Source organism: Alternaria hordeiaustralica, assembly GCF_023758085.1.
Source record: "Alternaria hordeiaustralica strain BMP 2776 chromosome Unknown scaffold_1, whole genome shotgun sequence".
In the NCBI taxonomy this organism is placed as follows: Eukaryota; Fungi; Ascomycota; class Dothideomycetes; order Pleosporales; family Pleosporaceae; genus Alternaria; species Alternaria hordeiaustralica.
This window is the reverse complement of record NW_026056773.1, coordinates 2,062,988-2,074,175: the sequence shown is the minus strand read 5'-3', so window position 1 is coordinate 2,074,175 and position 11,188 is coordinate 2,062,988. Positions and strand designations below refer to the sequence as shown.

Sequence of the window (11,188 nt, the reverse complement as noted above, 5' to 3'; positions counted from 1 at the left end):
GGCTCGTCGACACGGCCGCCACTGAAGAAGCAAGAAAGCGATAAAGACTTCGACGACTACTTTGCAAGTCTTTCTCTATAACGACTCGTACAGTCACTAATGCTGACTAGATTGGACCGCGCGATCTTGATCATCACTCCAAGGTAAGTTCTGACTGTGCGAAGGTCATGTGAGACATATACTGACTTCGTACCTCTACCTCTGCAGTGGCCTGTATTTCTCCGCGTTCATGGCAGTGTAACACCTGAAATGGTGCTGCCCTTGCTCTTTGTAGCCGGCTGGTCGAGCATGATAACTTTGATCTCGAAGTTTGTACATGACCGTACGCTAAGCTCTTGTTCTGTTTCCATCCAACGTGTATTGACCACCTCCAGTCAGCGTAAACCAGCTTTTGCTTACTGTACTTGGTTTCGTCGTCGGTCTCGCATTGAGCTTTAGAAGTTCCACCGCCTACGAGCGCTACAACGATGGCCGCAAATACTGGGCACAACTCACTTTCGCGTCCCAAAATCTTGCTCGCCTCATCTGGATACACGTCGATGAACGTCACGAGAAGGACGCCACGCTCGGCAAACAAGACCTACTCGCCAAGATCAACTGCCTCAACTTGATCACTGCGTACGCAGTCGCACTCAAGCACAAGCTCCGATTTGAGCCTCACATGCATTACGACGACTTGAAGCACCTGGTCGGTCACCTAGACACCTTTGCGCGCGACGCCGACCAGCCAGACGCGCACAAGAAGCCGAGCATCTTCAAGACAGCAGGACAGTTCCTTGGGCTGCCAATGGCTGAGTCGAACCCGCGCAAGCTGCTGAAACGCAGTCGTGCCCCCCTTGGCAACCTTCCTCTGGAGATTCTCAACCATTTGAGCGTCTACATGAAGTCGATCTATGACAACGGAACCTTCAAAGTTTCCATCTACCAGACGCAATCCCTCAATGCACTCACCACCTTCAACGATGTGCTCGCGGGCACTGAGCGCATTCTGTCGACCCCGCTACCTCTCGCATACAGCATCGCTATCAGTCAGATTACCTGGGTTTATATCCTCCTCCTACCATTTCAACTATACAAGCTCTTAGGATACATTACAATTCCAGCGAGCGTCTTTGCAGCCTACATCATCCTAGGCATTGCGCTCATCGGCCGCGAAATCGAGAACCCGTTCGGTAATGATGTGAACGACTTGCCCCTGGACGCATTCTGCCTACAAATCAGGAAGGACATCGATATCATCATGAGCAAATCGCCTCCGAGCATTGAGGAATTGGTAATGCACCCGGACAATCAGCTTCTCTACCCGTTGAGTACTCTGGGAAGTGCAGGATGGGCGGCGAAAAGTGTGGACGAGATTAGGGATGCATTGGCCAGCAAGCCTGGTCTGCACTTCCCTCTGGTTGACCACCACGAACACCCCAAGCCGGGTCACTCAGTCAGTACTGGTGCTCGCCGTCGGACGACGAGTGAGGATCGCGCTGAGATGGGCGAGGCCGGACATGGTAGACATAATAGCAGTGCAGGCGACGGTGGAGAATAATTGCATAATGAGTGTAGGCTACGTCGGGAAGACAACACTACCTAGGTATGCACCTTGAATGAATGCATGACATGCCTGTTCGGAAAGCTATGAGAAATTATTCTCTTGTAGTTTGATCAGAGTATGCAAGCATATGTCTAGTAAAAGCCCCCCATGTGCAACAGTGCCCATCTTGCCTTTACAGACCAAGGTTTCGTATCTGAGTCGAGTGTGGGGATCTATGTCAAGGACAACATCATCGAAAATGACACGACAAGAGTCTCTTGACGCTCCCTGCCGTGGTGACAGATGGACCGTGAAGTGAAGTGGCTTATACTTGTATCGTCATTTGGTGAATACGAACGTCGTGCCCCTGTGACGGGAGAGCCAGTAAACCTTACCGAAGTAGTTTGCATGAGCGATCGTAATCATATCGAGGTCATATCCCATTTCAGTTTGCAGTTCTTTCACATACGACCAAAAATTCAAGAGACACAGCGCTTTCTGTCCTCCCAGCGCTGCTCAAGCAGAACACCGGCGGATTAGTAGTTACTGTTGTATGTTTTTGGCCTTCTTTTTGCCCACATGTCCAAATCAGGTCGCATGTATCACTCCTCCGTTGATGGATAGTCAGCCAAATGTTTTTGCAGGATGGACATAGTTTTGCGATAGTAGCGGTTGTTCAGTCTCCTATGGCCGTCGTATTGTGTGTCATGTACCCAAACGCCTCGCTATGCAAATGATATACATCCCAGCTTCTTATGAGAGTGGGTTACTACCCCAGAACTCTACTCGTCCATCTGCCACTGATATTCCAGCTTCTCAATGTTGGCTTTCCTATTCCTCGAATCGAACCACTGTTTCTCGAACCCGTTTCCTCGATCGATACCGTCCCATCGATGTCCTGGGCGGATGTTGTACCGGTTGGGTTGAAACGGTCCTTGGTATAGAGGCTTGCCTGTAATGCTGCGTCCAGCCTTCTTCTTGCGCAAGAAGCCTGACGCAGGGTCGTTCCAATGCCCTCGCTCCTTCAGCTCGTCGTTGAGCTCCGCATCGTCTGCGTATCGGGCGATCGTCATCGTCTTCGCGTCCTGTAGCTGTTGTTTCCTGCGCTCTGCATCTGCGTTTTGTACGTCTCCGCGCGCTGCCTTCTCCTTCTCGCGCTTTTTGCGTTCCTCTTCTTCGGCTTTCTTCCGTGCTTCTGCGCGCTTCATTGCGACGTTGATTATGCGACCGCTGGCGTCTCGGTAGATGGTCTCCTGCGCAGCGCTCCCCATTTCCTTTGCGGCCTCTTCGGCTTTGCGCTTCTCCTCGTCTTGTTTCTTCTTCATGGCTGCTGCGACCTCGGCAGCGCTTTGTAGACCTGCTTTGGCGCCCGACTCCATCCTCATGACACCGTCTGTGTCTACCATCTCCGGCGCTTCATCCTCCGCTTCAGCGGCCTTCTCGCGATCGGCGGCGGTCCCTGCTATGATTGCATCTGCGGCGGCAGCGTCGGCAGCAAGTTGTTCGGCGTGTGAGGGCGCGGCGACGCCTACGGCTGTCCATGTTGCGGCACTGGTGCCTTTGGATTTCTTCTTGGATTTCTTGAGAGTGCCTCCGCCGACTGAAGCGTCATTTGTTAGCCTCGAGCTTGCACAAATTGGGGAAATAGAAGTTCGCATACCTATCATGGGCGCATCCTCGTCGTCCTCATCTGCTTTATCTTTCCAGCCCAGATTGTCATCGTCGTCGATGATAAGTCCGGCGTCCTTGTTCTTCCTCTTGCGCTTTTTCGATTTCTTTTCTGAATCTGCCGTGAGGTAGTTCTTAGCCAAATAGTCGGCGAGACCAGACATGTTGAGGTGAGGCGTTGGTTGCGGGTAATGCTGCAAAGTCCAGTCGCGAAGCTCGATACGGAAAGTTGAAGGCTTGGCGCGCGCATGCGTTCCGCATCACGTGCTCTCGTGTTGTCGCGTTCACGGTCGCTCGGCTTGGGCAGCCGCACTCAGTCACCCTACATCTCGGATCATCATGGCACCAGGAGAGCGCTCAGAAGAAGTCTGGCTATGGTACACAGCAGTATACGAAGCGATTCAAGAGGTGCCTTCTGGCAAGGTCACTAGCTATGGTCATATTGCCAGGCTGGTAGGGAAGCGTGCGTTGTGTTCCCGGATGACGAGGACGACTTGCTGACGTGTTTGTCTGATCATAGCCGAATGCCCAAGGTATTACAGCGGCACCATGACCATCGTGTCGCAGCATCACTAACGCATGACGTCAAAGACAAGTCGGAGTTTGTCTCAAGAACTTGCCTTCGCCATCGGCCGATAGCAGCAAGAGTTCAACGTTCCATAGCCGCAACGTGCCTTGGCAGCGCGTGATCAACGCCAAAGGCGGTATCAGCCCGAGGTCAGCACTCCTTGTCACTATAACAAGACTTCGTTGGTTGTTGTTTGATTGCTGACTGGAACAAAGAGGCCCGAGCGCTGCTGCTCAGCAGGCGGATGCTCTGCGGAGAGAGGGAGTGGAGGTCAGACAGGATGCCATGGGCCAGTACACGGTAGATCTCGGTACATATGGCTGGTTCCCTGATGTCCTCCCAAGCGAGGCTGGCTTAGTTGAAAGTAGCGACGAGGAGGATGAAGAAGCGGCCGCGTACCACACTTGAAGCGAGCGCCTGAGGATGCACCTGGAACGGCTGCCTTAGTCAACCATGCCACTCTAGACACGTTAATGTTCCAAGATAGCTGATTGACGGAAGGGCGTCGCATTGCCATGGTATGGGGTACATGTCTTGGCTGGTTCGTAGCAAGCCGCGCACCCGCGTTAGATGATGGGCTAGACTAGCAGCCGGGCACAGACGCGGCGGCCGAATCCGGGCTCTTATCAGGGAGCGTGGTAAAGGGCGTCATCTAATAAGCTGCGATTGTTGGGATGCATGCCGTGACTGTTGCTGTCTGAGGTGTGGAGGCTCGATGTGGGGTCGGCGATCGGAAGCTGGAGCGACAGCTTGGGGCGCTTGCGAGCTTGAGAGCTCCAGGGCTGGGAGCTTCACGCATATCCATGCACACCAACCAGGACACAGCAGCCTCCAACTCGCCCACGTTGGCCGCCAAAGGCGTCTGAAACCGCCATGATGGCATCATGGGCAACAGCGTCAAACCGGCTGCGCATCGGGCTAAAGCGGGCAACAGGCCTCGGCGAGTCGGAAGCTGGAACCTAGGTCATGAGCTCCCACCCGTCGACAGTCCCCTTATCAGGAACCAGACAAGGCGGGGATGGTGCCTACGCCTTTGACGACATAAGGGCGGCGCGAGTAAACAACTGCCTGGCCTGAACACGAGCCGTAATCTTCCATAAGTACCTGCATAGCCACTCTCGTCGCCCCAGCCCTCGTCATCCTGAGTCACTTCTTAGAGTCATTCACAAGACAGCTGCTAGTCATCCGCCGCGCCTCCCTCTCACCCGTGCCTATTACCTCGACACAGCTATCGTACCTGTCGCATCCCATTGTTTACCTTCTCCGTCACACCTAATCTACCTACTAGCCATCTGCCGCAGCACCTCCCAACAACACTCTACATACTCCGTCTATACTCTTGCCAAACCATACCAACCAGTCACAATACATACTATAACTACACCCGTCGATCCAAGTCGCAACACAGACATGTCGGCTTCGCAGACCTTCACCAGCGACCTCCGCAGCGACGCCAAGGAGTTCAACCGCGACAAGAACAGCAGGGCGAAGTGGGCGAACGGACAGTCGTTTGGCCCTGGCCGGCGACAGGAAGACGGCAAGCCCCGCCCTGCTAAGCTGTACCCGCATATCAAGTGAGTGGCTCCTCCACGGGTCCCGGGTTGCTTATCGGAGTACTAACATATGCAGGGCATCGTATCCCGGCCCCATGAAGGCTCGCACCGCTTTCAACAAGGACATGGCTTCTGCTAGTGACGAGTCGTCCGCCGACGAGGACGTTGACCATCCTTCCGCTGCTCCTGCCCCAGATGCCGAGGTCGCCTACTCATTCGATGCCCATCGCGGTCCCAGCCATGGCAGCCAGATCCTAAACCATGCACTCGACAAGGCTGTGGAGAGGTTTGAAACCAAGGAGACAGAGAAGCTGGTGAAGAACGAGTATGAAGTGCTCGACTTGTACGACGAGGCCCCGCGCCCAAAGCGCCATGTCGCTCCCGAGGATGACGAGTACGAGTTTGTCGACGCGTGAAGGTTTCCATGGACCTCTTGATCTGCCCTCATTCCTTATCGATTCTTCTGCACTTGACTTGCATACACAACTTCCCCGGCGTTTTTTGACATCTGATATCGACTTCGCTGTCGGCTTTCCATCGATGTTTACATTTGCATTTTGTCCATGGCAGCATCAATAGGTGAGCGTTCGGCGCTTTTCTGAGGACTTGAGCAGCCACTATACCCGTTCCGGTTTGCTCTCTTTGCGTTTGGGTACTGGGTGGGACGGTTGTCTACCCATTGGATATGTGATGCCCTGGAGTATGGTCTTTACGTCTCTGCCCTGGGCTCAATTCTGCTGCACACATGTAGTCTATAATCTATCACTAGGAGTGGCGTGAATTCACGCCGTTCAAACTGATCAGTCAGTGCTTGATTGTGGTTGTGATTGCGATGTCTGAGTGATGATACGCTTGACTCTTTGCAGGACTAGACGTCTGCCGTCGTGTGACAGCCTTGTGATGCAACACGGAACACCCAGCCAGCCGCGACTGGCCACATCGGCGCATCGACAACATCAAATGTCTGTTGAAATCGGCGCCGAGGCATCGCCATGCACGCTCTGCTCCGCGGCCATTTCTCAACTGGGGTGAAAGCGCGACAGCACATGGATTGGGTGGCATAGATGGGGTGCGGCTGATTAGCCTACGTCATCGCCTATCGGGGACCCTTGCGCGGCCCTGGGCCTCACATTTCTAGACTCCCAACGCTTGCGACTAAACGCACAACCAAGGACTCGACGTCCCAACTAACACCGTCGCGACAATTCTAGTCCCACACTATCGCGACACTACCACCACGCATCACCCCTAAGCACTCGGCTTGCCACAGGCACAGCCCCCTTTCATCTCTTTCACCACCCGCGGCCTCGTTGATGGCGCGGGCCGTATAGGGTGATTCAATCCTCTCCACCAACCGTCAACCGTCAACATGACCGTATCCGTCGACAACCCACCACAACCCAAGAGCAGCCGGCCGCGATGGATGCTCCACGTCCAGGCGCAGTTTTGGCGCGTCCTCATGGGCATCGGCATGATGCTCCACCGCCTGGCCCGCCCACGACCCCCGAAGCCTGCCTTCCATAGGGACATCGATGCCACCGTCTCGCCATTGAAAGGCAAATTCCGCCTCAATTTTTACGTGCCCAAGGAATACAAGAAGCATAAGAAGCTGAAGGGTACTAGGAAATACCCTGTTGTCATCAACTTTCACGGAGGCGGTTTCGTACTGGGCACTGCACACGACGATGCGCGCTGGTGCGGTGTCGTCGTCGAAGAGGTCGGAGCCGTAGTCGTCAGCGTCGATTATCGCCTCGCGCCTGAGAATCCGTTTCCCACGGCTGTCGAAGACGGTGCCGATGCGGTTCTCTGGCTGGCGCAACACGCTGAGGAGTTGATGCTAGATGCAGATCGCTTCGCCATATCGGGCTTCTCCTCAGGAGGCAACATGAGCTTTACGGTCCCGCTATGTCTGCAGGGCGAGCTCTTCGACCGAACGACATCTGGCGCCAAGATCATCGATGACCGCGCGGGTAGTGTTCCCAATGCTGTCGTTCAGCCTCCTCCTGCATTTGGCCAAAACCTCACCCCGAACGGCTCCCGCGTCCCACTCGTGCGCCAAAAGTCACGCCTCGATCGCATTGCTATGCTCCGCCAGACAGGCGCCTCCTCGCTATCGCTCATATCCTCATACAAAGACAACTCGGGAGTGTCAGTCATGACGGAGGCGTCCAACACTGTCCTCAAGATCAGAGGCATAGTATCCTTCTATCCATCGATCGATTATACGCAAACCCGCGCCCAGCGCCGAGAGACGTGCTCGAGGGTTGACCAGAACCTCCCCGCTGTCTTCACTGATCTCTTCGACGACTCGTATCTCCAACCACCTTCGCTCGATCTTGCACATCCATGGCTCAGCCCTGGTGTGGCACCGAAACACATGCTTGCGGCGCTCCCTGACGACATTGTCCTCTTCTGTTGTGAATGGGACATGCTTCTCGCTGAGGGCGAACGATTCCGCGACCGCCTACAAAAGGATCTCGGAAAGCGCGTGCATTACCACTGTGTACCCGGGGTGCCGCATGGCTGGGACAAGGCGCCTAATCCTCTTAGGGAGAGCCCGGGTGCTCGACAGCAATATATGGTAGCATGTAAAGAGCTGAAGCGTATGTTTGACATTGAGTACGACGAGGACGAGTCGCACCAGAATTTGCCATGTAAGCAATATCATAAAAGTGTTGACTTGGGCACCGCGGGTCAGCGGGCGCAGGCCGAAGCATAAGCTGTGGCGTTGTTTTTTTCTTTTTTCATAAAATATGGGTCTTGGGTATAGGTTCATAAGTTTCACATCAGCGGCGTTTGATGAATCTTCGAGACTGAGCGATGTTTAGCATACATATGAATGCGTTTCTTTTTCATATTGCGAAATTTGGCGAAATCTCGCTATGTGCTGTGTGATGTCGCTCTTTCCCGTGCTCTTTCAGATATTTTGCTTGCTCACAATTACTACCTTTTGCAAGGCCTCAGTTGTTGCTATTCACTTTGGCACTAAGGAACTGCAGTGTAAATGGTTTTGTATTATGATTACTTGCTAAAAACTGCGATAACGCTGTATGGATTGTTCATAAAAGCATACCCCATCGCTTTACCCGTACGATTTGATGAAAGATTTGAACAAGCGCACAACATTAATCAGAATCCATGCTTCGCAAACTCCTTCTGGGTCCACTCCCACAGCTCATTCGCAAGTTTATCGTTCTTGAGTATTGCCTGCGTGTACTCGTTCCCATTACCCTTTGGTGTGTAGAAAGCCCCGTTCTTGACCTCGCTCTTCTTCGCGGTACTGGCCCACAACTGCGCCTTCGCACCATCGGGGACACTCGTCAAGAACGGACCAAAGGCTACAGAAAGGACCGTACCTAGTACAGGTCTTCTTGTCTTCAGATTATCCCAGATGCCCGTGTTGACAACGCCGGGATGGAGAGCTACAGACGTGATGTTTGGGTATTTCTGTGCGCTAATCTTGCTGAAGTAGTAGTTTGCCAGTTTCGATTGCCCGTAACGAGCTACAGAGCTCATGTCCTCACAGGCAGTTGTGAGCTTAGGGAAGAGGATACCCTCTTTGGGAGCCTGCTTGAATAGTTCGGAGCTGAGGTTGATGATGCGAACGTCGCTGTTTGGTTCTTCGGCCGTCTTGAGCAGGAGTGGCAGGAGGAGCTTGGTGAAGAGAGTAGGGCCCATGTAGTTGCTTCCAAATTGGACCTCATAGCCGTCACTCGTTACGCTTGCAGGGTTGCCTGTTGTGCCGGCGTTGTTCATTAGGATATCCAGACGAGTGTTTTCGGTGAGGATGCGATCGGCGGCTTGCTTGACGGATGCGAACGATGCCATGTCTACCTCGAGGTAATGTATCTTCCCCTTTGCTGAGGGAACTTGTTTCTCGATCTCTTCGATTGCTGCGTTGCCTCGCTTGCTTGTCCGGGCTGCGAGATAAACTTTGTCTGGGTTGTGCTTGACAAGTTGGAGAACACTCTCTTTGCCGAGACCGCTGCTGCCGCCTGTCACAACGATGACCTTTCCCGATAGGTCGGGTATGTCTTTTTCGGGGTTGAAGTGCATATTGCAGTTGATGGATCCGACACCTGGGTGTACGGCAGCTTGTCGTTGTAGAAAGATAAAGGATAAATTCAGCGAATGCTAGTATTTGAGGAGGGATGAGTTATTGCAAGGATGTACGAAGATACAAGAGACCAATGGTCGAGTGGGACTGATGTTGACGTCTGAGGGTATGTTGTTGAATACATATCTGAAAGTGCCATTAACCTTATATATCGTGTAGTCCAACGACGGTCAACGCGCCGAAGGCCCAAGATGCCGCCTCTAATTCACCGCAGATCTCGTCCGAAAGATTGGTAATTTCACCTTGATTTGAGGAATTCTGGCTACTTCGAGCAAAAGGTCAGAAGAGAAGTCCGACTAGGTGGTTGCCCGAGGTATCGTCTTTAAAGTTTCGGCAACACTCGTGACCGGTCGGGCAAACATGTCCCCGCGGCCTTCCATCGACCACCATGAATGTTCTGCGCTACAGTTACCTTAGCGCCTACTTGTGGTATGTGGTCAGCTAAAACTGCGCCTGCAGCTGTCCAGGAACTCAAGTTCTGTCCCGGCGCAATGCGCGATAGAGCGAAACTCTTCTCGGGTAACTTGGAGTCGACTTTGCGACGAATATCGTTTTGAACTACGTCAGAAGTAGCCTCGTGGTGTAGAAGTACGATTACTGAACTTGCTGTCGGATGGTCCCGAGGCCTGCTTCAAAGTCTCTGCGGACTTCTCTCGAGTGCCGCACGGACGTTAAATGGATTTATTGATTAATCAACACTTCCATTGCGTCCCGAACAGAGTCGATAAAACGTATTGCAGAACCTGTCGCTGTGCGGTGTTCGATATACGCTTCAATGAACGTGCAATTCATCCGGCCGAATGAAATACCCGAAGGAAGGCATCATACAGAAACCGCGGACGTCCGAAGCCATCATATTCTATTAGATCTACGCACAGGTTTCGCACTTAAACTACTCTCTCAAAGGGCGGGAACGATGTATGCACGACGCATGAAAGTTGCGAGCAAGTTCGACCACGTAGAAAGAGAAGAGAAGATGGGCGTGGGTGCTATGGCCAACTCGGAATGTGGAGATGGTCCTGAAGTCCAACTGCGACTTTTGTGCATGCTGCTACATAGGGAGCGAGGGTCGAAGATATGTTGCCAATCGGGAGCCAGTTCGCGAAGCCATTAGGAGTTTCAATTAATCGTCCAAGTCCGTCTGCGTCAGGCGACGAGGAGCGAAGTTCGAAAGAGGTGGGAACAAGACTCGCCAGCTTTGCCTCCCGATGAAGCAGCAGAGGCAGAGACCAACTGGAGCGGTCCTACGCCGCATCGACCGAGGAGTCTTGCATCAATTCCTGCGATACATGCGTTCGAGACTGCGACATCCTTTCCTAGATTGACAGCAGGGTCATCGATATGTCGTAGCTTCGTAAGGGATGTCCAGGCCGGTATATCGGTTGCTTCTATATGTCGCAGGGGATTCGATCCGGCACTTGTGGATTTGGGCACGCACGACGTGTGCTGGAGATGTTGGAGGAAAGTCGTTCGATTAGCTGCACAATGAGCATGCAGAGTGTATCGGCACATTAGGCGAGCAAGCTGTGGGGTTGCGGCAAGTACAATGCTTATAGTCGCCTTCGGTATGTCCTCTGGATTGAGCGTTCACAGGTGCATTGCGTTTTGCATACTGGGCGTGTTGGCCGCCTAGACAAGGTCGCGTGAGTGCCTGAGGCAGGCCAGACCGTTCATGCCTCGTTTCAATCATCTGTCGCGCGTATACATGCCTGTCTGATTAGGAAGGCGGCGACACCTCGTCCGCAATCTTGGGTAAG

At 53.2% G+C, this 11,188-nt stretch overlaps 5 protein-coding genes across 5 annotated transcripts; 3 read left to right on the top strand and 2 right to left on the bottom strand.

The window, feature by feature from the left end:
- Positions 1-288: 288 nt before the first annotated feature.
- On the top strand, positions 289-1,540 carry J4E84_000630 (uncharacterized protein; the record flags this gene model as incomplete). The annotated part of the gene is made up of 2 exons (XM_049383268.1): positions 289-322; positions 375-1,540. 2 exons carry the CDS (start codon positions 289-291, stop codon positions 1,538-1,540), a joined length of 1,200 nt encoding a protein of 399 aa, XP_049248786.1.
- Positions 1,541-2,307: 767 nt separating this feature from the next.
- Positions 2,308-3,357, bottom strand: J4E84_000629 (uncharacterized protein; the record flags this gene model as incomplete). The annotated part of the gene is made up of 2 exons (XM_049383267.1): positions 2,308-3,125; positions 3,186-3,357. 2 exons carry the CDS (start codon positions 3,355-3,357, stop codon positions 2,308-2,310), a joined length of 990 nt encoding a protein of 329 aa, XP_049248785.1.
- Positions 3,358-3,532: 175 nt separating this feature from the next.
- Positions 3,533-4,169, top strand: J4E84_000628 (uncharacterized protein; the record flags this gene model as incomplete). Its single annotated transcript, XM_049383266.1, has 4 exons — positions 3,533-3,656; positions 3,714-3,726; positions 3,785-3,910; positions 3,977-4,169. 4 exons carry the CDS (start codon positions 3,533-3,535, stop codon positions 4,167-4,169), a joined length of 456 nt encoding a protein of 151 aa, XP_049248784.1.
- A 1,002-nt stretch (positions 4,170-5,171) lies between these two features.
- J4E84_000627 (uncharacterized protein) lies at positions 5,172-5,730 on the top strand (the record flags this gene model as incomplete). The annotated part of the gene is made up of 2 exons (XM_049383265.1): positions 5,172-5,335; positions 5,391-5,730. 2 exons carry the CDS (start codon positions 5,172-5,174, stop codon positions 5,728-5,730), a joined length of 504 nt encoding a protein of 167 aa, XP_049248783.1.
- Positions 5,731-8,443: 2,713 nt separating this feature from the next.
- Positions 8,444-9,370, bottom strand: J4E84_000626 (uncharacterized protein; the record flags this gene model as incomplete). The annotated part of the gene is made up of 1 exon (XM_049383264.1): positions 8,444-9,370. One exon carries the CDS (start codon positions 9,368-9,370, stop codon positions 8,444-8,446), a length of 927 nt encoding a protein of 308 aa, XP_049248782.1.
- Between the last annotated feature and the right edge of the window lie 1,818 nt (positions 9,371-11,188).